This window comes from Stenella coeruleoalba (assembly GCF_951394435.1).
Source record: "Stenella coeruleoalba genome assembly, chromosome: 1".
Classification (NCBI taxonomy): Eukaryota; Metazoa; Chordata; class Mammalia; order Artiodactyla; family Delphinidae; genus Stenella; species Stenella coeruleoalba.
The window spans coordinates 4,389,585-4,417,543 of NC_137169.1; the positions used below are offsets into that span (position 1 = coordinate 4,389,585).

Sequence of the window (27,959 nt, forward strand, 5' to 3'; positions counted from 1 at the left end):
ACCCACGAGTGCCCAGCCCTGTGTCTGGAGGAAGGCGGGCATCTGCTCGGGACTGGACTCAACAAAATGCAGCCAGTGCTGCCTGGCTTCTGTGCCCACCTACACCATCTCCTCCACACCCCCGAAACAGCTGGGGAGTTAGAAGCAGCTTTTAGGGGGCCCAGAGTGAGTCTTGGGATCAGGTGTTTTTTTTTTTTTTTTGACCGCGCTGCACGGCACGTGGGATCTTAGTTCCCCGACCAGGGATCAAACCCGCACCCACTGCATTGGAAGCGTGGAGTCTTAACCACTAGACTGCCAGGGAAGTCCCCAGGATCAGTCTCAGACAAAAGTCAAAGTGTTTGTATAGCAAAGGTTCCACAATGAAGCAGAGCTGGAGAATGGCGAGTCCTGGGCCATGCGCTCCCTGTGTGTGGCTTCTGGGTGGTCAGGGCCCCTGATGAGCTCTCCGTGGACAGGCCAGCTCCCTGCCCATGTGACCCTGGTTGTAAATAGGGCATCAGCAGTAGGAGGCTGACACAGGGTAGCTGGTAGTCAAGTGTGGCATTTCTAAGGCAAACAGGCAATCCAGCCATCCAGAGCATGGGCCAGGCCGCTGCCCAGCTGGCAGAAGGCAGCCTGCCCCGCGCCTGTGGCCCCAAGTGCACCTCCACGAGCGAGCCCGGCTCACCACGGCCACCTGTACTAGTGCCCCTGCCCCTGGCTTAGCGGGCTCTGGGGGCAGGTGGGAGATTAGCTTCCGATGGCCACCGTGGGGAGCCCCAGGGCCCAGGCACTTTGGGGCCGGCTCGCCTCCGCACCACTCCCTGCCCAGGGCACCGCCTATAGCCTTCAGGAAGTTGGCACAGGGTGTGGGTGGAGCTGGGGAGGCTGAGGCAGCCTCCAGGGGGCCGGGGGGCAGGGTGGGGCTGCCGTGGCCTCCTGTGGTCTGTTCCCCCCCACTGCTCCCAGGCAGGAAATAACCCCGTCAGCCAGGACCGGGGCCCGAGACGGATTCCGGAGGTCCTGGCAGGCGTTTCTGCACATCTGGAGCCACGTTCTCTCTGTCGGGGCCCGAGGGAGCCCTGCGTGAGGCCGTAGTTGTTGGTGGCCAGTCTCATCCCCCGGCTTCGGGGACCAGCCTGGGTCAGGAGCGTTCCCCTAGGCGATGGTGACTGCCAGTGCTTGGTGCAGGGGCCCTTCTCAGCTGGGGCTGGGGCTGGGGGGCTGGGGGGCTGGAGTGGCCTTGGCCGCGTATCTGCCCTGAGGCTGCTGGACCAGGTGCACACACACAGCCTCACACTTCACATGTGCGCACACACGTGTGCAGAGACAGGGATGCCGACACACGTGCACACGCGTGCGCGCGCGCGCGCGCACACACACACACACACACACACACACTGCCCCTCGGACCCCCACCCCACGAACCTTCCCAATAACGCCCCTGCCCGAGTGGCTGGGGGTTCCCACATCGGGCACAGGGGCCCTGGCACCAGCTGGGGAGGCTCCCTCCAGCAGGATCCCTGCCTCTTGCTCCGAGGTGTCTCAGCTGCCTCCAGGGAGCAGAGGCCAGGCCCAGGGCAGGCCTGCCCCATGCTGAGCTGTGGTCTGGTCTGGCTGAGCCCGCCTCTTTCTGCCCAGCTCCTTGCCTGAGTCCTCACAAAAGCACCCCAGCCCCCATGGACAGGAAGGCCAGTGGGACACTGGTTGGGGCCTCAGAGCCAGGACACGGAACCAGGGCCCAGGAGGGGGTTGAAGGGTGGGAAGGGAGGAAGGGGTGCTCTCTCTCTGTCCAGCAAGCTGTCGGGCAAACACAAGTGGGCGCCGCTGTGCCCAAGGTTCTGGGGTACGTGCAGGTACAGGCACCAGGGGGGTGGCCCTGAGGAAGGGGGGGACCCGTGGGAGCCCACAGCCCCCAACACCCCGGGGAGAGCAGCTGCCCAGGACAAGCAACCACCCAGACCAAGGTCCAGCCAAACAGCAGCTTTATTAGCGATGCTGGGCTTTCCATACCGTACAGCGCGCGCCCCAGCATCCCCCAGGGCTTCCAGGGAACGCCCTGGGGCGTCGGGACAATACTGTGGAGCACTTACACGGGGATGATATAAATAAAGCTTTGGTGTATAGGTTTCCAGGAGAGGTGAACACAGGTTAACACTGCGAGACGAATACTTCACACAACACCAGCTGTCAACGTGAACTGGGGTTTTGGCCAAGGGGTAACTTCTAAATGATGAGACGCTGGGGGCTGCTCCAGGCCCCAGCGGTAGGAGGGGGCGTCTAGGGCTGAGGCTCCGCTTGACCCTGTCGTTTTGCCTTCATCTGCAGGTACCGCCCTTTGCCTTCCTCAAAGCGCTTCTTCTCGTCCTCAGTCTCGGGCTGCGGACCACACACAGAGAAGCAGGCAGGTTAGAGAACCTGTGACTGCAGCGGAGCCTGGGCCCTGCCCCGCCCCGGCCCTCCCCGAGGGCACAGAGAAGCCGGCCCAGGCCCCATCTTCCTGACAGCCCACAGCGAGCATCCCTCCCCGTGTCACCTTCCACAGCAGGCCAAATCCTGAGCCCAGCGCCATTTTGGTAATGAACTTCAGCTGAAAATGCAGTTGATGATGAAACGCGGGAGGGGAGGCCTAAAGCAGAGCCGAGCCAGGGCAAGGAAGAGGGGGATCCCCCACGTTTGCGCCACTCCCAGGGAGCGCCAGCTGCTGTCCGTCTCTGCCCCGAAGGGAAGTGGGGCCAAGCACCGTGCTGGCTGGGTGACCTTGAGAAGGCCACTTTACCAGGAGTGAGCGACCACACTGTGGGCAGCGAGTCCTGGCCAGCACAGACGCCTAGGAAGTGGCACCTGGTGTCCTCTTCACCTCTTCTCTGCTGCTTCCTTCCTCTGAGCAACCTAAGAAGCCAGGTCCCCGAGTGACCAGGGGACTTGGCCAAGGGCTGGGTCTTGCCCAGGGCAGTCCCGGCTTGTGCCTGCCGACCCAGCAGGATGGCGAACGGTGCCCCCTCTCACTCTTGAGAGTGGCCTGGCCTGGCCGCTAAGTGGTGTGGCCCTGGCCAGAGAGATCCACTGCGGCAGCATCAGGGGGTCACTTCCCAAGGCCCCATCTCCCGCCCCCCAGGGCCAGCGATTCGGGCTTAAAGAGCTGTGCGAATTCCTCTGGGACGACACTGCCTTGCGACACTTTGAAGGTGTCTGAAAGCCAAAGAAATGGGGCAGTTGCCCTTCATCCACAATGACACCAAGCCCTAGCAGCTATTTTTGGCCCAAGGGTTTTACAGACAAATGGTATATTGGCAAAAGAGAGAACGATCAGCCTGAGGATGGAATGTCAGGTCATACCGAATACTTCCTCCCCTTCAGCCTTCTCAGCAATTGTTCTCTAAATGTCACCAGGTGTAAACTGTCAAACCTTGCGGCTCAGAGCCAGTAGAAAGTTCGGGTATCTGAAGCACCAGGATCGTGGTCCTTATAGTGGTTCCGGTTCCTGTCTGAAGAGTCTCGGGGCAAACATGGAAAATGGTGGCTTTTCCAAGACACTTTATTGGAGGCCTGCTCTGGTTTCACCTCTGGCTGACTTTTTAAAAATAAAATTTGAGGCTACTCAATTTGACTTGAAACAGCACAGGGAGATAAACTGTTCTATCTCAGTTTCAGCAGGCAGTTCTAAGCGGGCAAGACCCCCGAGTCCTCCAGCCCCTGCTGCCCAAGGTACCCCACGAACACAAGTCCACATCCTGCTGGGCCCAGCCCAAGGTTTCTGCACACATCCAGGCAGAATGTGCTAGCTCGGGGCCTCTCAAATGTTCACGTACGCACGAATCACTTGAGGATCTTGTAAATGTGGATTCTGACCTGGTGGGTCTGGGGGTCAGAGGCTGAGACCTGTTTCTTTTTCATACATTTATTTATTTATTTTTGGCTGCATTGGGTCTTCGTTGCGCGCAGGCTTTCTCTAGTTGCGGCGAGCGGGGGCTTCTCTTTGTTGCGGTGCGCAGGCTTCTCATCGCGTTGGCTTCTCGTTGCGGAGCATGGGCTCTAGGCACGCGGGCTTCAGCAGTTGTGGCACATGGGCTCAGTAGTTGTGGCTTGCAGGCTCTAGAGCGCAGCCTCCGTAGTTGTGGCGCACGGGCTTAGTTGCTCTGCGGCATGTGGGATCTTCCCGGACCAGGGCTCGAACCTGTGTCCCCTGCACTGGCAGGCGGATTCTTAATCACTGCGCCACCAGGGAAGTCCTGAGACCCATTTCTAACACGGGTCCAGGTGATGCGATGCTGCTGCCCGCAGAGCACTTTGGGTAGCAGGACCCTGGCTCCTCCCCATCTCCATCCCTGTTCCAAACGGGGGACAGCCAAAGCGGCCAAGAATGCAAGGTCAAGGCCACCAGGCTAGAACAGTGCGGGCTTTTTCCTCCCCCTCCCCTATATGGAATTTGCTTGGCATGGCTGAGGAGACCTGTGGCTCCCATCCACCTGCAGCCCGAAGGCACAGCCCTTCCTTAGTGGGAGGAGGGGTGTAGCCGGGCTTCCTGCCTGCCTCGCAGACGACCCCATCAGTGCCTATGGGGTCCCAGAGCTGGGAACCGGGGAGTCGGGGCCCGGTGGGGCTGGCTGAGAGGAGAGCTGGAGGAGGGCAGTGGGGGGTCTGGACCACGTCCCAAGCTTCCTGCCAGCTCTAGAAACCCGCCCCTCTCTGCTGGGGCTCTGGGGCAGGCCCTCCTTCTAGCTGGTGGAGTTGCCATCTCGGGGGCAGGGGAAAGAAGGCAAGGGCTTATTTGAAAGAAAACGATTTCTCAGAAGCAAGAGAGTGTGAGCTTGGCCTGGGTAAGGCAGCAGGACCAAGAGGGGGCGGCTACCAGGCCCTCTGCAGAGCCCCCTGGAGCCACGGCCTGCCTCGCGAGACGGGCTTCCTGTTTCTCCAGCCCATCAGTGGTCTTGGAAACCAGCAGATGTGGGATTCGGGTGAGAACTGGGTTCCTAAGTGCCAAGGTCATCAGCCAGGTGCTCCTGGGGCTCCAGGGAGCAGGGAGGGGACCCAGGGAGGGTGGCAAACGGCCCCGTGGAGCTGCTGGCGTGAGCTCAGGAGCTGGTGTCCCATCTGTCAGGCAAGGATGGCCCACGTGAGGCCAGGGCCTGGGTGGGGGGTGCTGGCACTGGGACTGAGGAAGGGCTGCTGGGCCCGGGAGATGCCCGGGGAGCAGCCCACCCTCTGTGGGCACCTAGCCATTGACCCCTTGGGGCCGCCCACACTGCGCACTTGGGTTCTTTCCCTCAAGGACGCACACCACCGTTCAGTTTGCGTTGACACCACTGCCTGCAAACTTGCAGCAGGAGTGCGGGCTCTGTGGCCTCCTGCATCCCGGGTCTCTGTCTCCCAGCTCCAAAAGGGAGATGAAGCCTTCTTGATGATTTGTGGCCAAACGGGTCTGGAAACCTGAACGCTGATTAGCCTCTCCCAGCTAATGATGCACACAGGTCAAAATCTTGGAGTCAAATAAACCTGTTTAATGGTGTTTAATCAGGGCTGTCCCGCAATGACTTAGCCAGGGACCCCTTTTCCTAAGGAACCTTACTCCCATCTTGGGGGTGGCCGAATGGGAAGCACGGCCCACCCTCTCCTGAGGTCAGCTTGTGGCACGCCCTCAGAGCTGGCCGACAGCCCCGGGAGAAAGAAGCCGGGCACAAAGGCCCACCTCACGTGTGACCCCAGTTACACAAACGTCCAGAACAGGCAACTCGACAGAGAACACAGATTAGTGGTGGCCAGGGGTTGGGGGAGGGATGAAGACTGGCGGTGTGCTGTGTCTTTTGGTTTTTCTTTTAAAGAAATGCAAGCATTTCTTTCTTGCTTTTTCTTTTTAAATAATTTATTTGTGTATTCATTTTTGGCCACGTTGGGTCTTCATTGCTGCGTGCGGGCTTTCTCTAGTTGTGGCGAGGGGGGGCCACTCCTCGTTGCGGCGCGTGGGCTTCTCATTGCAGCAGCTTCTCTTGTTGTGGAGTACGGGCTCTAGGAGTGCAGCCTTCAGTAGTTGTGGCTTGTGGGGTTCAGCAGTTGTGGCTCACGGGCTCTAGAGCGCAGGCTCAGTATTTGTGGCGCACGGGCCTAGTTGCTCCGCGTCATGTGGGATCTTCCCAGACCAGGGCTCGGACCCGTGTCCCCTACATTGGCAGGCGGATTCTTAACCACTGCGCCACCAGGGAAGTCCCTCCTTTTTTTAAAAAAATAATCAATTAATTAGTGGCTGCATTGGGTCTTGCTGCTGTGCGCGGGCTTTCTCTAGCTGTGGCGAGCGGGGCTACTCTTTGTTGAGGTGCGCAGACTTCGCATTGCGCTGGCTTCTCTTGTTGCGGAGCACAGGCTCTAGGCACGTGGGCCTCAGTAGTTACAGCTCTTGAGGCTTAGTTGCTCTGCGGCATGTGGGATCTTCCCGGACCAGGGCTCGAACCCGTGTCCCCTGCATTGGCAGGCGGATTCTTAACCACTGCGCCACCAGGGAAGCCCAGATTGTACATTTTAAGCAGGGGAACTGTACGGCGTGTAATTATATCTGAAAAGCACCCCAGAGGTACAAGTGCCATCCTAGTTTACAGAAAGTCAAAGGGAAGGTTCAGCGGGGCGGTGCCCCACCCAAATCCGGGCACATGAGGGAGGGGCACCGGCGCCGGGGTGATGCGCACTGAATTAAACCATGCACTTGTCCTGCCGCGGCGCCCGGGCCTGGATGCGTGCACTCCCCGCGAGCACACAGACCACCCCCTGCGGGACCCTGCCCTGGGGAGCTGACCCGCTAGCTGACCACACACGGGAAAAGAGCAAGCCGACGCAGTACTAGGAACGTGACAATGGCAGGGACCAAAGACAAAGGAGAGCAGAGCGAGGTGGTCTCGAGGGCCAGGTCCTGGGGAGGGTTCCTGGGAAGGCGTGCGGGCACCACCCAGCCCACGAGAGTCTGTGTAACAACCCAGGAGGGGTCCAGAGCTGTCACCCTCCCCTCCCACCAATGAGGACGCGGGGCAGAGGCTGAGGCTGAGCCAGCGACAGCCGCTAAGTGGCAGAGCCTCGGTTTGAGCTGCTGCTGCCCTCCAGACCAGCCTGTACTGACGGGCTCTCGGGGCGGGCCTGTCGGTGGACAGCAGGGCACGCAGTGGCCCTCCCGTGTCACCCTGGCGACCCTCCAGAATGAGCCTGGAGCCCCCTGGGCCTGCAGCGGCCCAGCCCCCCTGGCTCTTCTCCATCCGGGAGGGGACAAGCCGGGGCAGGGGTGCGTTCCTGTCCCAGCCTTGGAGCCAGGCGCCTCCCCGAGGAGCTGCCTGGGCACTAGAGGCGAAGAGCAGACGGGCGCTGCGCCTTCCCCTTCTGCCAGGTCCTGTGAGTGCCAGCGGGCCACATGCAGCTGCCCGAGCGTCCTCCGGATCTCCACACACACGAACAAAAATGCCGGCCCTTCCATCACATTTGGGGCCACGACCCCCATGCTCTCCACACACTCACGAGGAATGCCCTCTCTAGGTCATAAGCTCTGGGAGTGAGGGGTGAATGTCTGGGGGTAGCAGAGCATCTAGAAGCCAGGGGAGGACCACGCTGGGTCCTCATCAGGGCCGGTTCTGGGGCAGCGGGCAGGGTGTCCACTTCCGGGTCGTGCCCGCACAGGGTGGGCGCCTCGTCTGCTTCCCCTTGTCCCACCAGGCCCCGATGTGCAGCTGTGATGAGCCCAGCGCTCTACGGGGTCCCCCTAGATGACTGCAGCTACTCGCCCCCTCAGCAGCCAACGGGCCACCACGCGTCCAGAACGGGTGCACCAAAGGCTATGAATTCTCCTCTCAAAGCATGACCTGAGGAGGGGCCGAGGCCAAGGTGCAGGTACAAGACAGGGTACATTCTAGTCTCTGCTCAGTGGAGGGAGGGGCCCGCGCCCAGCCCCGGGCCTCGGAGCTGCTGCCCTGAGTCTCTGACGTTCAGTATTTTGCAGCTAACTCATCAGCCAGGAGCTGCCCTCGGACAGACCTCACGCCGCCTGATGATGGAGGCACAGGCAGCTGGCCAGCTGGAGAGCACGGCCAAGCCATTTGCCAGGCCCGGGGGGAAGGAGCCAGACGAGGGCTCATCCCTCTTCTCGCCTCTGGGGATGGCGGCCTGGGCTGCACGTTCCAGGCTCTGAGGATTCGGTGCTGCTACCCCGAATGCTGACAGCCCCCCTCACTGGCCTGCCCGGAAGGTGCCCAGCGAGGGCACACGTTTAAGAAGACAGGCCCTGGCCGCCACCCTAGGGGGAAACAGCCAGAGGTGAGCAGAGCAGCCTCTCTGCTCTCTGTGGAGGTGGGCGCCCTGCCCTGCTGGCTGGTGGACACTCAGCCTCCCCAGGGCCACGAGCTCTGATAAACAGCTCTCCTGGCCAAGTGACTAAGAGGGTCCACCACTTCCCTGCTGGGCACGGAGCTGACAGAACGAGACAGATGGCTCCCGGCACGCGGCCCCGCCCACGGCCCCGCCCACGGCCCCGCGCCGCCTCCTCACCTCCTCGCAGCCCGTCTCCCTCCATCCGGCAAAGTAAATAAATACATAAGTTGTTGGCTGTTGCTGTTTTTAATGGGGGCTGGAGGTGACGGGGAGAAGGGCAGAAGGACAGAGCTCCTCCATGGGAAATCACATTTTCCCTCAAGTGCCTGAAGCTGCTGGCAGGGAGGAGGGCTCACGACCCCCCCAGGTGGCCCCGTGCCTGAAGCTGCTGGCAGGGAGGAGGGCTCACGACCCCCCCCAGGTGGCCCCCTGTGGGTATGAAAAAGGAGAGGGGACAGCAAAGGGGCCCACAGGCCGCTCAAGGCGTGGTGACCCCTGTTTACCTGCCTGGTGGAAGGGACAGCGGAGGGGTGGTGAGGATGTGGTCCCCCTGTGGGGGTCACAGGGACCTGCTGTGTGGCCTCAAGAGACGCTGCCCGCCTCCCCAGGGCCAGGTCCTCCCACCTGTAAAATGGGGTTCTCAAGGAGGTGACGTGGCAAAGGGTTTCCTGCAGTGCCAGTGCGGGCTGCTCTCCGCGCATGGCAGTCACACCGCGCGTGTGTGCGCGCGCACGTGCACGCTCGTGAACTACTGTCATCACGAATGGCCTTAGAGACCAACTGCGCTCCTGTCTGCCGACCCATAGCCACTGCGCTGGGAGGAGGGCGAATGGCCCTGGGGGTCACCTTAAGGCAGCTGGGCCTTTGGAACGTCACACAGCCCCAGGGACGTGGGGGTGAGGGGAGGGTCCCAGGGCCGGCCCCTCTGTGCTCCGGGCACCCCGCTGGCTCCCACCCGCCCGCTGGCTCCGGGCCCCCGGGCCTCCGATGTGCATCTTCTCCCCCTCTCCCCCTCTCCTCCCACCGCGCTTCCTGCCAACGCTGTCTTCCGGGCTCCCGTCAGTGCAAACCAAATGTTTTCCATTTTGCATTTTCTGTGCTTCCAGAACACACATTTGGAACTTGGCAGGGAGGGTGAGTGACTAAGTTCCACCCTCAGTAAAATCAAGAGCTTGTCCTTTTTGTAATTAACGAACGTCTGGTGCGAAGAGGGTTCCCAGTGGTGATATAACAACTTCCTGTGAGCCTGAGGGACGGCAGACCTTCTTAATTAGGAAGCCATGCGGCACAGCCTCTCCGGTCTTCATAACAGGAGACGAGAGGGATTGTGGGACAATCATGAAGGCAATTAAGACATCCTCCAACTACTGGGGCCCTTCGGTGTGGCATGGCGAGGGGCTCTATGCATGGTGGTGTCCAGGAGTCCCCAGCCCCGCAGGCAGCTGTGTCCCCCAAGTGCAGCTCCACCTGCAGATCCCGACCCCAGGGGTGCTGGGCTGGGCACCCGGGAAGCCGCCGTCCGGGGGTTTAGCTCCCAGCGGCCGCAGGCTGGGTCTCACCGCCACCGCCGCCAGCACACGCAGCCCCAAGCCTCCAATGATGGGACCGCCATGGGGAGTTTTAGACACCCTTGCCAGGGGCTCCCCTCACCCCACAGCACCAGCTCAGCCCCTGAAATCACTGCCCTCGTGTGCGGTCACGAAATTCCCCTGCGGAAGGGCCAAGAGGAGGCTACGGAAGAGGCAGGGAGCTCGGGCGCTGCCTGGGAAAGGGCAGCGACGGGTACCAGTCTCCGCTGGGAGAGGGGACACAGGCCCTGCTCACAGCACTGGCCCCCGTACCAGCTCTGTGGACACGGCTGTCCCCACCAGACGACAGCTATAATGTCCTCACCGCCTTTTTCTGAGCCCTTCCGACGGGCTGGGCCCCGGCCAGGGGCAGCGTCCTCACTGCAAGCCTCTGGCCCTGAGTGTGCTCACTCGTGTCGGCGTCTTCCCTGCCGTCTGTCTGAGGCCAGCACAGGGCCTGAGACACGGCGGGGCCCAGAAGGCGTCTGCTGAGTGAACGAGCAAACCAACGGAGACTGCAGCGAGAAGGCCACATCAGTGTGACGTGTGTTAGAGAGTCTGCTCGATGGACACGTTCAGGCAACCTCCGTCCCCAAGCAGCTCCAGAAGGCTCAGAGCACCCAGGGGCTCAGCAGGGGCCTGCGCTGGTGACAGAGGCACAAGGTGGGGCGTCCGGCACACCTAGGGGTGGACAACCCCCTCCCGCCCCCGATGAAGCATCTTCTCTCCTGCTGGCAGGGCCGGCATGCCGTTCTCTCATTCTGTGTCTGCACGTGAGCGGGGAGATCCTTCTGTGTGCTTCCTCCCACTGCGGGGTTCCGGGGTCTGTTTCTTCCTTGCATCTTTGAGCACGGGGTTCAGAAGTGTCCCTGTCCCTGGCAGGCCTTTGCCAGGGGACTCCACGCCACCTCACAGAGAAAGCACGAGGCTGCCAAGAAGCCACGGTTCTCACACGGTGGGGCGGCCCTGTGGTCCACCCCAGGATACACCAGGCATGAGCTCACCCTCCTGAAAGACCCTCTCAGGTCCTGCGGCCGTGGCCCTTGCCTGGGCCCAATGACCTTCACAGTCCTCTCCCCAGCTTCGAAGTCACCTTCCGGGGGCCACAGTGAATCAAGGCTGTCCCGACTCTAGCTGGGATTCTCCTCTTTCCGCTGCACCCTCTGCCCACAGGCCTCTCTTCCTGCAGCCGTGTTTCCGGCACCATCTGGGGTCAGGCCTAACAGTGCCCCTGAGAGCCGGCCTCGGGCCTTCACCTTCTATAGCAATCACAACAGCTGGGGTCACCTGGATTTGGAGACACAGCACTGAAGCAACAAGAAGCTGATGTTCCAGAGGTAGAACCTACCAAGGTTTTAACGAGAAAAAGCGTGTCATCGGTGCACTGGGCCCTCTTCTGGAGAGCTGACTGTTGAACTTGAGTTGAGCGTTCTCCAGAGCCCTACTGTCCACAAAGAGGCCGGCCCAGAGCCGTCAGGGCCACGGCATCTTCAGGAGACGTGAGGACTGGACGGGTTAAGAAGGCCAGAGGAAGAGTCTGGGCTCATGGCAGAGCAGAGGTGAGAGCCAGGCGGCGGGGGCCGCACCCTCTCATCCACACCCCCTGTGGTACCCACACCCCTGGTTCCAGGGGCAGGTGGGACTCACAGGCCACTACAAGTTCCCAAATGCCACCCATTCAGGGGACAGGAGCAGCTTCAAGATTCTGGCATTTCCCCGTGACAAGGCAGACTCCCTGCTAAGCATCCAAAGCCAAGGGGGAGAGAGAGGACATGGGGTCAAGAAGCTTCACGCATATTCTAGTCCCCGACTCGCTCCCGTGGACGGGCAGCAAGGGCACAGCCTCCCGCACTGACGCGGCTCCCCGGACCCTTCCTGGAACAGACGAGTCAGTCCTGCTGTGCTCCAGTCTGAGTTTCCTAAATCAGGGAGCAAGTAGAAGTCATTCCAGCACACCGAATGTCTGGGACAGAGGTGTCTCCCCAAGCCGTAGGGCCACCTGGGGCCCCCAGCCCAGAACAAGCCCCACGTGAGGGCCCTCTTCCCTTCCCTGGGGGTGGGATGTATGTTCCTTTCACCGTATCAGGCTGTAGAGAGCAGGCCTGGCCATGGTTGCAGGGAGGTGGTGGCTGCCCCTTCACTCCAGGCTCGGGTCCTAGGATCGAGGAGCTGCCCACTGCCGGAAGCCTTGGCCCCGTGCTTCCTCTTCGGTGCAAAGCAGCGAGGAGCTCTCTGGTTAGATCACGGAGATGGTGCCGAGACCACAGAGGACCTGCCGGCCTGGGGTGGCTCCAGTGGGGAAACGGAGGCTCAGAGACCAGAAGGGGCTGCCGTGGCCAAGGGGCTCAGGGTCTGCTCCAGGTCGACTCCACGTCAGGGCCGGCCGCTGGACTCTGGGCGAGTCCCTGCCCATCACTGTCACTGTGGCCTGTCTGTGGGCTCGGACAACCCACCCTGACACCCACCAGGGAGGCGGGTCGGCATCTCGTGAACGCTCAGCTGCCTCCCCTGGGACCATCGCTGCTGTGGGCACCGGGGGCATCCACCCTGCCGGCTCCCAGTAGACAGAGAATGGCCTCGGCGGGCACCTGGCCCCAGGGAGTGGGCGCTCAGGAAACCTGGTGGCGCCTGACCCTCGAGGGTTCCCTGAGGTCCGGGTGTGATGCACAGGGGAAGCACTCACAGCTGGGAAAGTGCAGAAGCACACGTTTTGCCGTGTTCTTGGCGGAGCTCCACCGGCTGCGAGAGGGAAGGCCGGCTGCCTCCCCGATCTCCTCACTGCCGCCGCTTTCATCCCGACTTGTCACTTCAGTGGCTGACGACAGAGGCCCCAGGGTCCAGGCCCCTGTCCTCTGCACGCCAGCTGTCCGTGTGGACTGGGAGGCGAGGGTCTACAAGCAGCTGCCAAGACCCCCGCGCCGCAGGCCGCTCTGTGGTTTGGGTTTTCTGGGAGCCAAGCAAACCGGCTTCGGAAAGACCCTGCTCCGCTGCCTCCATGTGCCGTGGCCATGCCGCCCGGCTCGCTGGGGAAAGCATTCCTATTCCAAATGACCCACAGAAGCAGCTGTGAACGTGCTCTCTCAAAACCCACATCGCCTGCGTGCTTGCGATGGAGCCCAGGCTTCTCCCTTGTCGAGGGCGCGACCTCTCCCGCACGCGAGTCTCCTGGGGCCTCGGGGGCTGCAGCGCCCACATGTGAACCAGAGAGAACGGAGGCCGGCCTTGCGCCCAGGACGGGCTTGCTCTGGCTTCAACACAGTCTGTCCATCGGGTTCTCACGCTTCTGGAGACTGAAAAGGCTTCCCACACCCGGGCTGGAAAGTCGCCCATGGGAGGTGCTGGGAGGTGCTGGGGCCAATCTGGGGCCGGGTCCCAGCGAGCCACCTCGGGGCGTTCCCCCACGTCCCTCCGTACCACCTCTCCAGAGCTGGAAGGTGGTGTGGGTCTGTCTGCCACCCCCGAGGTCAGAGGGCACAGCCACAGGGAGGCGTTTAGAAGGAGGCAGAGCCTGGGCCTGGCTGGTTCCACGTCCCGCGCTTGCCTCCTCTAATAAGCAGCCTGGCAGTGCCGGCAGCTGCCGGGCGGGCGCGGTGCAGTAGGCCCTCCCCAGCATAAAATATTCATCAAGAAGAACTCCGACAGCCACGCTGCCTTCCGTGTCAGCCGGGCCCTGGGGATGGGAGCTAAAAATAGACAGGAGGATAAGTGCTGACAGCAGGGGTGGGGAGGGCTGAGCCCCGACGCGGGCACACGTGGGCTGAGAGGCAGACAACTGTGGTGTCGGTGGTTCCCAAGTGAGCGCCCCAGAGGCTGGGCTGGAGGCTAGGGAGTCTGCCCCACCCCCTTTGAGCACGGGGTGGGGGGCTATTTTTATCCACATCGGTGGGCCCCAGGACACCCCAGTGAAGAATCAAAGCCCATCTTTAATTAGCAACAATAGCCTGGATCGACATGCAGCCGGCCAGTGGGAAGATGTGGCCACTGACAACCACCGGCCCCTCAGACCTGGGAATTCGGTTACCCTCCCTTCCCCTTCATTCAAGCAGGTGACTTTCCCCTAACCCCCTACAGCCCCTCCTGCACCGACCCCCCGACCCCCAGGTCCCTATGTTTCTGGAAAGGGCACAGACAGCCCCCAGGGTTCACAGACCAGCCCGGCACCATGAGAGTGTCCCAGCTCTGGGAAGGTCATGGGCTCCTCCACAAAGGGCTCTCCATGCAGACTGGAGCCCGGGGCCAGAGGCTCTCCTCCCTGAGCCCGGACTGCTGCCCCTCCACCCTGGCTGCGGCACTGGTCTCCCCAGCGGCCTGAGCTCTGGGGTGCGGGCAGGGCAGAGGGGGTAGCCATAGAGCGCTCCAATCAGGCCCGAGGCAGCTCCTGGGCTCCCGGGAGGGCGCACACTACAGCCGGCTACGGCCAGAATGCAGACCTTGCCGGGACACCCTGTCCACCTGCATGTACTCTGTGGGAGCCTTTTCAAAATGAAGACAGTCCCGACTCCTTGGCTATCCTTGGTCTCAGGGCCATTTGGGGTGTCCCGCAGGCCCCACTCTCCCTCAGCTGACGGTAGAGGAAAGGGCTCGGACAGCCAGAAGGCTGTCCTGGGCCGGGCCTGCCCTCTAGCAGCTGGGGGGCCTCGGGTGTGTCCCTACCCCTCCTCTCCCGCTACAAGAGGCCAGCTCGGCCCCCAGCCCTCTCAGCTCCTTTTGCTCTCTCTCCCACCAACTCCAGGCCGGTTTCCAGGCAACGGCAAAGAGTCTCTGGGTGATGGGGTGGGCGTGGGGAGTAAGGCTTTATCCAGAGAGGGGAGGGAAGGTCATCAAAGGAGGAAATATCTGAGAAACGGTGGAAGGAGCTGCTGTCGCGACCATCTGAGGGAAGGTGTCCAGGCAGAGGAACAGCAAGTGCAAAGGCCCTGAGGCGGGACTGAGTTTGGGATTTGAGGAACAGAGGTGGCCGGCCTGGCTGGACCCCGTGCCCAGGGCAGCGAGGAGCCGCTGAGCTGCTGAGCAGTTCAGGCGGGAGAGGCAGCCAACGCAATTCTGTTCTGAAAAACTTGCCGGGATGCAGCACAGAGTCAGGGTGAGGGCAGCAGGAATGGGGGAGGGCATACAGCTTGGGGCTGAGCGGGAGGGAGGGGCCAGCCCGGTTCCCAGGCTCACCGGGAGGGAATCCACCAGGAGGAGTGGGAGTTTTGGGGGGAGGCGGCTGGGAGACAACGGTTCAGTTCGGAATGTTATGTTTGAAATGCCTGCTGAGACCCTGTGGAGAGAGGCAGCCCATATGGGAGAGTAAAGCAAGGAGGCCCGGGGCCTGGTCCCAACCACCCAAGGAGGGCAGGGTGCAGGTTGGGATCTGTCAGAGCCCCGCGTTTCGGGGCCATGGGGTGGCCATCTGCACACTCAGCAGAGGCCCCCTCAAGGAGGCGCCAGGGAGAGGAGTGTTCTTGGATCTGGCCACCCCGCTGGAGCCTGGAGGCTGGGCAGGCGGCGGGGACAGAGGTCAAGGGCTCGCCTGTGTGGGGCGGGACTTCAGCATCCAGGAGGGAGATGTCCCCCAGGGGCCCTGTGGCAATATGGAGAGAGATGGAACAAGTGTCTGGGGGAGAAGCAGGGCGAGCCTGCATCTGGGGGCCAAGAGGAGCAGGCAAGGTTCCCAGAGGAAGGGGTCTGAGACCCAGGGACACGTGGTTGCGAAGGTCAAGGCAGGAGGAGGTCAGGCCGTGGACAGAGGTCGGGGGGACGCGCGTGCGTCAGCCAAGGGGCTGAGGCGGCTGGAAGCCACCCTGCTGAGCCATCAGGATGGAGGGCGGGATGGCACCCCGGTCCTCGTGGCCCAGGGCCCCTCCTGGGGGGGGCAGTGGTGGAAGGTGGGGAGGAGGAGGGACGCGAGGCCGGGGGCTACAGCGCTGGGGACTCGGGAGGGAGAGGCCGAGGCTGCCGGACCCTCCACTCCTCCCCAGCAGCCTGGGGTGGTACGTGGGGAGGTGACGGTGCAGAGCCTGCCTAAGGACGGTGCCCACCCTGGCTCCCCTTTCCTTCCTTCCACACGGTGGAGCCCCCCATCCTTTAAGGCCAGGTTCACCAACCCTGCCCTGTGCAGCCTCCCCCCACGCCCCCCACCCGACTCACTGGAGCCCCAGCGTGGGGACCCAATGCCAGCGAAGAGCGAGTGGGGGGTGGCCCGCAGAGGACGGAGGAGGGACAGGAGAGGGCCCAGCGGGCAGCTGAGGCTCCTCTGGCCACGGCAGGGGCCTTGACGAGGCCAGACGGCTCCCCCACCAAACCTAGGCGCTGCCCCTGTGGGCCTGCGAGGCCCCAGAGAGGAGCGGGGCTGGGGGTTAGCATCTCCGGCTGGGGGGTTAGCATCTCCGTGGCGGCAGGCCAGGCGAGCGAGCAGGGGCCTCGCGCCCGCCTGGATGAGGAAGTGGTCCGAAGCGCAGTATGTTTATCCTTACGGAGGCTTCCAGTACGTGCTCTTTGCCAGGAGGCACAGGAGCTGCATGGGAGCAGATGCTGCAGGGGCCCTGGGAGGCTGGCGGGGGGCCTGAGTCGCCTGCCAGTCGCTTCCACACAAGCGTCAGGTGCTCGAGACCCTAACCCCCGGCCCCTCCCCAGGCTTCTCGGCTCCGCACCCGCACCTCAACCACCGCCCAGGGTTCTGGCTTCCTCCTGGCCCCCTAGTGACAGACTGGCTCAAGACAAACCAGGAGCAGCCTGAACGGAGGCTTTCCTCTGCACCCAGGCTCCCGCGGACCGGCTGTGTGACCTTCCCCAAGTGCCTCAGCCTTGCTGGGCTGACGGTGGCCGAGAGAAGCAGGCAGAGGACTCAGAACCGTCGGGCACAGGGCCGCCCTCCAGGCGGGGGCACTTACCCCGACCGGCACAGCTAAGGAATGTGTGAGGCTCATATAGCTGTCATCAGCCTCAAGGGGAATCTGGAGGCATCGTTCATTCATTCACTCGTTCATTCCTGCATCCAACACACAGTCGCCCAGTCGTGCCTCTGAGCTGGGCCTCCTCGCCACCCTGCCCTCCCCGCGCCCCGCCTTGACGCTGGCCGCCTCAGGCTCCCCGACTCCCAGGCTCCCCGACAGCTGGCACGCACCAAGGTGTTGGGATTACAGCTCCCACGACCGCCCAGCACGGCCCCCTGCCCCACTGGCCTTCCTGGGGGCTCCTGCCCACTCCCCAGGCACCACTTCACGTCCACCCCAGGTGGAGGCCACCGGCCCAGCGCGCTCCCCCGGCTCCCCCGAGCGTCCACGCCGCCTGTCTCTCCTCCTAGGACTGGCTTCAGGCCGTGCACACAGCAGGATTCATGCATTTTCCCAACCGCACCCACTAAGTGCCAAGACTGTTCCAGCCCCAGTGAGCCACTAGGAGCACATGTGTTCCAGTTCGTGAAGCTCAGTCCAGTGGGGGAGGGACAACCGGCAAATGAGCAGCTCCCACAAGCCGGGGCGCTGGTGCTTTGGAGAAAGGCAGGGCAGGGACGAGGCCAGACCGTGGATGCGGGCCTGGCGTGCGGCGGGTGTGAGCCCCGGAAGTCTCCGGGGATTGTGGCCTTGAGCGCTGGGGGCCCGTGGGCGCCGAGAGCTGAGGAGGGGGCCGGGGGCGAGACGGAGGGAAACCCTTACAAGTTCAGTGAATACAACCTTCTCTTTTCCAAATTAAGAAAATGCTAGTGACTCACCTGTGCCCCCCCACCGCCCCCGCCCCCGCAGCTCCAATAGCAGCCTCTTGGGTTGTGGAGCCCAGGACGGCAGCCAAGCAAACCCTGCTGCTGGCTGAGACCTGCCAGGATCCACGCCTGGGCCAGAGCCCCCAGCTCTGCTCCTGGTGGCGGCCGCCAACCTGCCACTGCTCTCTGCACACCCAGGGCAGAGCCTGGCTGGGGAGCCAGGGCTGGGAAAGGCCACGAGGCCCAGACGCCCAGCCCCGAGGTGCAGGGCTCTAGCTTGGCCCCATGATGCAGGACACGCAGGCCAGGGCCTCCTCGAGAGCCCACCCTGGGAGGGTCCTCACCCCCACTCTAGCACTCGTACAAGGTGCCAGGACCAGCAAGGCGGCGTGCTTATCCCACGGCAAGGAGCTCGTAAGGGGCGCCTCTCACCTTGTCTGCCCAGTCCCTCTCCCACAGTCCGCGGGGACGGGGCCTCACGTTTGACCCGCCCCACAGCCAAGGTCGCTGGCCCCTCAGGAGCTGAGTGGACCCAGCTGCCCAGAATGGATTCATGTAGCTCGGTTTCTCCTGGGAGCCCAGCAAGCGCCGAGGGGGCTGGCCCAGCAGCGGGGGCAGCTGCCCCCAGGGACACACGGGCCGGAGGGGCCACTCACCACGAGCTGGGGCACAGGCAGAGACTTGCCCTCCTGGCTCAGGGACACATAGGTGAAGAAGGCACTGGCGGCCCGGTAGCGCTTCTGGGAATTGTCCACCACGGGGTCGGAATCCACCAAGACCTCGATCTCCATGGACTTATTGCTGGTGAAGGTCACGCGCCCAGAGATGGTGATGACACAGCCTGCGGAGCACAGACAGCGGGTTAGGGAAGCCTCGACCCAGGGCGGCCAGGCGGCCGGATCGGGCTGGGCAGGGAGGGTGCAGAAATCAGCAGTACCGAGGATGCTGGAAGACACTTGGTTAGACAGCACAGACCATCCTGCTAACTGCCAGGACATCACAACGACAGCACATCGGGGCCCCCTGAGTGTTCACCTTTCTAGTTAGTGAGGGGGCGTTTCCTTCACTTACGGAAACATTTAGAGCCGAAGGGATCTTGGTGGCCACCCAAGCGTGGGTCTCTATTCCCCGGGAGAGGCAGCGGCTGCTGGAAGGATGCTTCCAGTGAGTCCCGCCCCTCAGGGCCAGCCCCCACCTGCTTTCAGATCCCTCCGCAGGTTAAGGACACATCTGCACTGCCCATGCTTTGGCCTTACTTGTGCCTCTGGAGCCACACAGCTGCCCCACCAAGTTGCTCTGAGCCCCGCTAAGGAACCTTCCTCCACCCTCCCCGGTCCCACCCCCCACCCCCCAGCTCCCTGGCTCCAGCGTTCCCGATGCCGGTCAGAGGGCAGCGTCACATGCACCGTCAGGCCAAGCTGCCACGCTGACCGTGGTCCTAAGCCCCCTGGAGCCACTGTCTGCACTTCAGCCCACGTCCTCCTACCCTCTGTGCAGGTGGGACTGCGTCTGTCCCGTCAGGCTCCCCTCCCGGTCAGTGTCGCCCACTGGACCAGCACTCTCCTCTGAGCTGCGGATCTGCCCTCCGACAACACCCCCGCGGCCCTGCCCATGGTCAGAGTCCCCAGGTGCTCCCCACCTTCCACACCAGTAGTTTCCCTTGTAGACAGTCACACGTTCCTGTAACACTGTCCTGGGGGTCCCGCTCTCCCTCCACCCTGCCCCAACCTCTCTGCACTCCCCATGCCCCTAAGTCCTGAACATCTACCCTAGAGCATCCCTTCTGCCCCCGCCCTCCTGGTCACGGGCTCCCAACTACCACTGGCCTTGGCCTCCCTTCCCTCGACTTCATCTCATGGAGCCCAGCTTTTCTCGTATAAACAGAAACAAGTTGCCTCACGGGGTAACCATGGGGCTGGCATGAATCGAGCCAGGTGCCGAGGCTCCTGCCTGGTGGCAGGAGGCATGCAGTGCGGTCATTACCGCCAGCAGTGCTGTTTTGGACCCTGACGCAGCACTAATCCTTTCCACTGACGTGGTCAGGACCACCATCCCAAATGCAGCCTGGTTCTGGGCTGGGCTCAAGGAAATCCCTGGCCAGGCCTGACCGGCGCTGACTGCAGGGACCTTTTAACACCCTGGGAACCCCAATGTCCCAGCTCCATGGAGACGGGCCCCCACAGAAGATGTTTAGAGACCAGGAAGACAGACAAGTTGGGGCAGCGGGTGGCTGTTAGGGTGGTGAGCGCGTGGGCAGGCAGAAGCGGGCGCGGTTATCCGTGGCATGCAAAGCGCCTGGGCCCACCCTGGGAACAGCCCCCACACGGCCCACACGGGCCGCTTCCAGGGGAGCAGGAAGGGGAGGTGGGCATCCCCGAGGGTCTCCAGGCGTCCCTGCCTGTCCCCATCATGCCAGCCCCAGTGCCAGCCAGCACCCTCTCACCCACGACCAGACAGAAGACTTGGGGCCCATAAGCCGAGAGGCAGGGAGGGACAAGACCCCCCCTCAAGAGGAAACCCGCCAGAACTCCCTGGCCAAGGGGCAGGGATGCGGGGGCAGTGAATTCGGGGCATTGCAACATTGACCGTTTGTTCAAAGAACAAATGGAGGGCTTCCCTGGTGGCGCAGTGGTTGAGAGTCCACCTGCTGATGCAGGGGACACGGGTTCGTGCCCCAGTCTGGGAGGATCCCACATGCCGCGGAGCGGCTGGGCCCGTGAGCCATGGCCGCTGAGTTGCGCGTCTGGAGCCTGTGCTCCGCAACGGGAGAGGCCGCAACAGTGAGAGGCAGGCATACCGCCAAAAAAAAAATAAAAAAGAACAGATGGAAACACACCCTTGCTTTGTCTCCTGTGCAAGCCCCCCCACCAACCACGTGGCTAATCACGTCTCATTTCGGGTAGAAATCCGAAGAAACTTCTAATCAAAAGTGGTTTCAAACAACAAAGAAGTTGATTATGAGCATTAGACACAAGAGGACGCCATCTTGAGTGTCACTCATGGTAGGAGACACAGTGATTGCTTCCTTTTTAAATTTTTAAATTTTTTTGGCTGCGTTGGGTCTTCGTTGCTGCGTGCGGGCTTTCTCTTGTTGCGGCGAGCGGGGGCTTCTCTTGTTGCGGAGCGCGGGCTCTAGGCGCGCAGGCTTCAGTAGTTGTGGCACGTGGGCTCAGCAGTTGTGGCACACAGGCTTAGCTGCCCCACAGCAGGTGGGATCTTCCCAGACCAGGGATCGAACCTCTGTCCCCTGCATTGGCAGGTGGTTTCTGAACCACTGGACCACGAGGGAAGTCCCTGATCACTTCTTAAGAGTCGGGAAAACTTCAATTATAGCCAGAACACCAGCCTCTTCACCTCTCAGAGATGGTGACATCTTTATTCTCACAGCCCACAGGCTTTATTTACCACTGGCTGGCCACCACGGAAAGGTGCTTGAAAGTTGGAAGGCGGACTAGGTCATTGAGGGCCTGGGGCCTAATCTGAAACTGACAAGGAGAGACCCCCGTGCTGCTGAGGGCCTCCCCTTCCCTGACCCTCGGCTCAGAAAGTGCACTCTGGGGTCTGTGGTCATTCGCTGGGGATGGGGTGGTCAGAAGCACCTCAGGGCAGCTCCAGCCACGTCCACGGTTCGTCAGCTCCCAGATGCTGGGAAGGCTCCCACCCCCCACTGCAACATCACTAGGCTCCCCCAACATCCAAGAGTGTAGAGTGGCCAGTCCACAGTGGTGGAGGGTCCCCAGCAATGGGTCCCAGCTTTGTGGGAACAGACACCTCCACCCCACAGACCCCACGCCGCCCCTGCCCCATTGCCCAGCCCGGTCCACCCTCTCACGGCAGCTCGGGTGCCCCCCGTCGCTCTCTTTCTAGAACAGAGCTCCTCTCCTTCAGGGTATCCAACCCATCTGATGGCCTGTCTGATGTTTGCCTCCCTCCCAGCCAGGGAGCCCCACGAGAGCGGGCGCCCCATCACGCCTGAACCAACACGTAGCCCTGTGTGGACAGCGGGCCACTGCAGACTCCAGCCGGACGGGGACACTTCTGTAGACACTTCGCCTCAACTAGCATCGTGGCCGCCCTCAGCCCGAGCAGCCCAGCAAGGCCGGGCTCTTTCCACCCTCCCCCAGGCACAGAGGTCAGAGCCGGGACACTGGGGCCCATCTGAGCAGGGGGCGACCCCAGCCCGAGTCTAGCTTGGTTGCTGCTCCCTTTGTCTCAGAAACTGCCAGAGCGGGCACCACCTGCCACGTGCTCGAGGGCGCTCCGAGGGGCGGTGGTGAGATGCGTTCCGCCCTGACTGCGTGCTCCGAAGTGCAGCGACGCTGCCTGGGGACTTTCCACTAGGTCACACATCCACATCCGCCCACAGGATGACTAGTTTATTTAAGAGTGGGGTGACTGGGGCTTCCCTGGTGGTGCAGTGGTTAAGAATCTGCCTGCCAATGCAGGGGACACGGGTTCAAGCCCTGGTCTGGGAAGATCCCACATGCCACGGAGCCACTAAGCCCGTGAGCCACAGCTACTGAGCCTGCGCTCTAGAGCCCGCGAGCCACAACTACTGAGCCCACATGCCACAACTACTGAAGCCCGCATGCCTAGAGCCCGTGCTCTGCAACAAGAAACCACCGCAAGGAGGAGCCCCGCGCGCTGCAATGAAGAGTAGCCCCCGCTTACTGCAACTAGAGAAAGCCCGCATGCAGCAACGAAGACCCATCGCAGCCAAAAATAAATAAATACATAAATTTATATATATATAAAAAAGTGGGGTGACCTGCTCAAGGGGAGAAACAGCATCTCCTGGTGGCACTGGGTGCCATGTGCCACCTTGGACAGGGGTGGGGTGTTGGGGCCTCCGGATCCAGGGAAGAAGGCCAGGAAGGGACCACCCAGTTCTCCTCTGAGCCTCTGAAGCAGGGACAGATTAGCCCTGACACAACCAGACAGTCCCCATGAGTGTCTCCACGACAGGCAGGCTCTCTGAGCCCGGAGCAGCCCCCCGGGGCCCCCAGTTCCCTCAGGCTACTGTGCCCTGGGGAGGAGCCTTGGGGTCCTCGAGCTCTGGGGTCCAACAGGCCTGGGTTTGAACATGGGCAGGGGGCAAGCCAGGAAGCTGCTGTGCCTCGGTTTCCTCATCTGCAAATGGGTGCAAGAGTGGCCGTCTCTCGGGGGAGGTCACTCCCGCATATTAGGTTGTCTGGACAGAAGCCCAGGACAGTCATTTCTGGTGGGGTCTGAGTGCCCTTCTGCAACAGCCCTCCAGGGAAAGGCGTCTCAAACCCAAAGGGAGAGTTTGCCCGCAGAACTCCCTGTTGTGTCTTCAGGGGGTGAAAAGAATCGTTCCAGGGCTTCCATGGTGGCCCAGTAGTTAAGAATCCACCTGCCAAGGCAGAGGACACGGGTCTGAGCCCTGGTCCGGGAAGATCCCACATGCCGCAGAGCAACTAAGCCCATGCACCACAACTACTGAGCCTGCGCTCTAGAGCCCGCGTGCCGCAACTACTGAGCCCGTGTGCCACAACTACTGAAGCCAACACGCCTAGAGCCTGTGCTCTGCAACAGGAGAAGCCACCGCAATGAGAAGAAGCCCACGCACCGCAACGAAGAGTAGCCCCCACTGGCTGCAACTAGAGAAGGCCTGCGCGCAGCAATGAAGACCCAATGCAGCCAAAAGTAAATAAATTAAACAAATAAATAAATAACGAGCTTATGGTTTCTTTGTCAATATAAGCCTAATAAATTAAAAGTGGAAATATTAAAAAGAAAAAAAGAATCGTTCCAACAAGGTAATAATAAGCAGCGACATTTAAAACAAAGCCCTCCCTCCCTTTCTCTGTTTCTGCAGCAGGCACATCCACACTGGGCAAGAAGCTGCTTCTAACGCTGCCTAAACGAATAACATGGGCAACTGTCTCCGCGAGGGAGTTCCAGCTCTTCAGCTGGTGAAGAACATGGCAACGAACCCCTGCCCCTCTTCCCTGGGTCCCCAGGACATTAGCAGTTGTGCGGATCCGACACTGAGGTGCGACCACCTCCGTGGCGGCCCACAGGGGAAGAAGGCCTGGGTCACAGCTCAGCATCCCCAGCACGTGAGCCTGCCTGAGAGGCGGGTACTCAGCTGCGCTCAGGGGGACGCCAGCTCCAGCGCAAACGCTCTACGAGGGGCAGGGACGAGCCTGCTGCCTCCAGGCTCACCCCTAATCCCCGACCCTCACAGGTGCCATGTCCTCGGCTGGGAGGCTTGGGACAGAGGGAGAAGCACTTCTTTCCATGCTGCCTTGAAACCCCAAGAGCTCAGGGGCCCCTCGTTCTTCCGAGTTTTCTGCCAGCGTCCTGTCCACAGGGCTCACAGGGTAAGACACAAGGCAGGGAAAAGGCAGAGCGCAGAAGTGGACTGGAGCCCTACCTGCCTCTCCGTGTCAGCTGGAATTTACTGTGGCAGGTGGAACGGGGGCCCCCAAAGATGTCCATATCCTAATCCCAGAACTTGTGAAACTGTTACCTCACACGCAGAGGGACCTCACAGGTGTGATGCGGTTAAGGATTTTGAGGTGGGAGCTTAGCCTGGATCACCAGGTGGGCCCCAGGTCATCACAGTGGTCCTCACAAGAGGACAGGAGAGCCAGGAGCCGTGGCAACAGACGCAGGGTCAGGGAGAGGCTGCCTGCTTTGAGGATGGAGGATGGGCCACAAGCCAGCGAATGCACGTTGCCTCTAGAAGCTGGAAAAGGCAAAACACGATTCTCTCCTACAGCCTCCAGAAGGAACGCAGCCCTGCTGACCAAGGAACAGCGTTTTCATTTTATTTACTTTTAATTATAATGGAAACAGCCACGTGTGGCTACTGGCCGCTGTGGTAGGCGGCATTGGCATTGAGGGGCTCTTGCAGGCAAATCTGACGTAACCAGAGGACAGAACTGCTGGGAGCAGAGACTGAACTGTCTGCCTCTGGCTGTCCGAATTCAGCAGGAAAGGGGGCCCCTGGGCTGAGACCGATGAGGGGGTGACGCGAGCAGAGCCGGGCCTTCCTTGGACTGGACACCCCTGACTGCGAGAACCCTCAGCCCTGTTTCAAGCTGCTTGATGAAGGCAGGAGTTTCACTCACAACTGCGGGGGGGTGGGGGTTGGGGAGGGGGAACGGCGGCGGCTCTGGCGGTCCAGTGCGGGCGCCTAAGATGGGTGGCACTGCACTCATCAGCATCACCCACCGAGGCTGACGCCCCCGGGCCCTCGCAGCGGACGCCATGTGGTTCAAGCCTGGTCGGTGGTGGGAAGGCACCAGGGCTTGGGGCTGAGAGCTCTGGCCCTGGAGTCCAGCCTCCCTGCCAGGCTCCACCATGGACCAGCCCTGCGGCCGTGGGCAGTTTAATAAACCCCTCCATCAGCAGTTTCCAGATCGGAAAAACGAGGATAACAAGAGCTCTTGTCTCAAACCCCCAAGTGAGGGGTAATCGTAAAAAGCACTTTATTAGCACAATGTCTGGCACTCGAAAGTGAGCAGCGTTTGCCAGAGTTAAATTTAAATAGATGGAGCGCCTGCAGTGAGCAGAGCTGTGAGCTCATCTCTGTTTCTAAATCATGGTCGAGCTGCCTGGAGTGGCACAACCCAGGAGGGCTGGCAGGTGCCCCACCGACTCCCCCAGCACCCGGGGCCTCTTCCAGGGCAGATTCCAGAAAGAGGACAGGGACTTGGAAAAGAAAACAGAATAATGAAACACTGTTCTTCCCAAGGCCACGTTGTCAAGTGTTGCAAACTTTAAGAACAGCTCAGCGTTTAAGCTCCAGAGAGCTGGGTCAGTGAATGTCCTTAAGAAAAACATGGAATCAGCAAAGTAACTTTGGTATTTCTTTTTTTATTTTTACTAATTTATTTATTTATTTTAATTTTTTTCTAGTTATTTCTGAGATATTCATTTTAAAGTAATAACTAGAATTATGACTTATAACATTATATCAGAACATATAAGATTTTTAGAAACTCCATGTAATGTTTGAAACATTTATATTAACATATTTCCATATAAATAACCCAAAGAAAGCTTAGTATTAGTTGTTTTTTGTTTGTTTGTTTTTTTATATTGCAGGTTCTTTTTAAAAAAAATTTTTTTAATTAATTAATTTTATTTATTTATTTTATTTATTTATTTTTGGCTGCGTTGGGTCTTCCTTGCTGTGTGCGTGCTTTCTCTAGTTGTGGTGAGCAGGGGGTACTCTTCATTGTGGTGCGTGGGCTTCTCATTGCGGTAGCTTCTCTTGTTGCGGAGCACGGGCTCTAGGCACGTGGGCATCCGTAGCTGTGGCTCGCGGGCTCTAGAGTGCAGGCTCAGTAGTTGTGGCGCAAGGGCTTCGTTGCTCTGTGGCATGTGGGAACTTCCCAGACCAGGGCTTGAACCCTTTTCCCCTGCATTGGCAAGTGGATTCTTAACAACTGCGCCACCAGGGAAGCCCCTGCAGGTTCTTATTAGTCATCAGTTTTATACATATCAGTGTATACATGTCAATCCCAATCGTCCAATTCAGCACACCACCATCCCCACCCCACCGTGGTTTCCCCCCCTTGGTGTCCATACGTTTGTTCTCTACATCTGTGTCTCAACCTCTGCCCTGCAAACTGGTTTATCTGTACCATTTTACTAGGTTCCACATATGTGCATTAATATACGATGTTTGTTTTTCTCTTTCTGACTTACTTCACTCTGTATGACAGTCTCTAGATCCATCCACGTCTCAACAAATGACTCAGTTTCGTTCCTTTTTATGGCTGAGTAATATTCCATTGTATATATGTACCACATCTTCTTTAACCATTCATCTGTCGATGGGCATTTAGGTTGCTTCCATGACCTGGCTATTGTAAATAGTGCTGCAGTGAACACTGGGGTGCATGTGTCTTTTTGAATTACGGTTTTCTCTGGGTATATGCCCAGTAGTGGGACTGCTAGATCATACGGTAATTCTATTTTTAGTTTTTTAAGGAATCTCCATACTGTTCTCCATAGTGGCTGCATCAATTTACATTCCCACCAACAGTGCAAGAGGGTTCCCTTTTCTCCACACCCTCTCCAGCATTTATTGTTTGTAGATTTTTTGATGATGGCCATTCTGACTGGTTTAAGGTGATACCTCATTGTAGTTTTGATTTGCATTTCTCTAATAATTAGTGATGTTGAGCAGCTTTTCATGTGCTTCCTGGCCATCTGTATGTCTTCTTTGGAGAAATGTCTATTTAGGTCTTCTGCCCATTTTTGGATTGAGTTGGTTGTTTCTTTAACATTGAGCGGCATGAGCTGTTTATATATTTTGGAGGTTAATTGTTTGTCCGTTGATTCGTTTGCAAATATTTTCTCCCATTCTGAGGGTTGTCTTTTCATCTTGTTTATTGTTTCCTTTGCTGTGCAAAAGCTTTGAAGTTTCATTAGGTCCCATTTGTTTATTTTTGTTTTTACTTCCATTACTCTAGGAGGTGGATCAAAAAAGATCTTGCTGTGATTTATGTCAAAGAGTGTTCTTCCTATGTTTTCCTCTAAGAGTTTGATAGTGTCTGGTCTCGAATTCATTTCGAGTTTATTTTTGTGTATGGTGTTAGGGAGTGTTCTAATTTCATTCTTATACATGTAGCTGTTCAGTTTTCCCAGCACCACTTATTGAAGAGACTATCTTTTCTCCATTGTATATCTTTGCCTCCTCTGTCATAAAGTAGTTGACCGTAGGTGTGTGGGTTTATCTCTGGACTTTCTATCTTGTTCCATTGATTTATGTTTCTGTTTCTGTGCCAGTACCATATTGCCTCGATTACTGCAGCTTTGTAGTATAGTCTGAAGTCAGGGAGTCTGATTCCTCCAGCTCTGCTTTTTTCCCCTCAAGACTGCTTCGGCTATTCGGGGTCTTTTGTGTCTCTATACAAATTTTAAGATGATTTGTTCTAGTTCCGTAAAAAATGCCGTTGGTAATTTGATAGGGATTGCATTGAATCTGTAGATTGCTTTGGGTAGTATAGTCATTTTCACAATATTGATTCTTCCAATCCAAGAACATGGTATATCTCTCCATCTATTGGCACCATCTTTAATTTCTTTCTTTTCCTTTTTTAAACATCTTTATTGGGGAATAATTGCTTTACAATGGTGTATTAGTTTCTGCTTTATAACAAAGTGAATCAGTTATACATATACATATGTTCCCATATCTCTTCCCTCTTGCGTCTCCCTCCCTCCCACCCTCCCTATCCCACCCCTCCAGGAGGTCACAAAGCACCGAGCTGATATCCCTGTGCTATGCGGCTGCTTCCCACTAGCTATCTACCTTACGTTTGGTAGTGTATATATGTCCATGCCTCTCTCTCACTTTGTCACAGCTCACCCTTCCCCCTCCCCATATCCTCAAGTCCGTTCTC

General features: G+C 59.6%; 1 protein-coding gene and 1 long non-coding RNA gene across 2 annotated transcripts in view; one reads left to right on the forward strand and one right to left on the reverse strand.

Annotated features, from left to right (window-relative positions):
* Nucleotides 1–2,001: 2,001 nt before the first annotated feature.
* The window catches only part of ACOT7 (acyl-CoA thioesterase 7), a gene marked incomplete at its 5' end in the record, with an annotated part of 90,783 nt that continues 64,825 nt past the window's right edge, over nucleotides 2,002–27,959 (reverse strand). Inside the window, 2 exons of the mRNA XM_079940196.1 lie at nucleotides 2,002–2,361; nucleotides 18,228–18,412. Of these exons, the coding sequence (XP_079796322.1) occupies nucleotides 2,263–2,361; nucleotides 18,228–18,412 (284 nt within the window). The 3' untranslated portion in view covers nucleotides 2,002–2,262. The remainder of the gene's footprint in view (nucleotides 2,362–18,227; nucleotides 18,413–27,959) is intronic.
* Nucleotides 4,629–9,081, forward strand: LOC307186862. The gene is made up of 3 exons (XR_013828489.1): nucleotides 4,629–4,940; nucleotides 7,669–7,842; nucleotides 7,952–9,081. It is a non-coding gene; the product is annotated as an uncharacterized lncRNA (long non-coding RNA).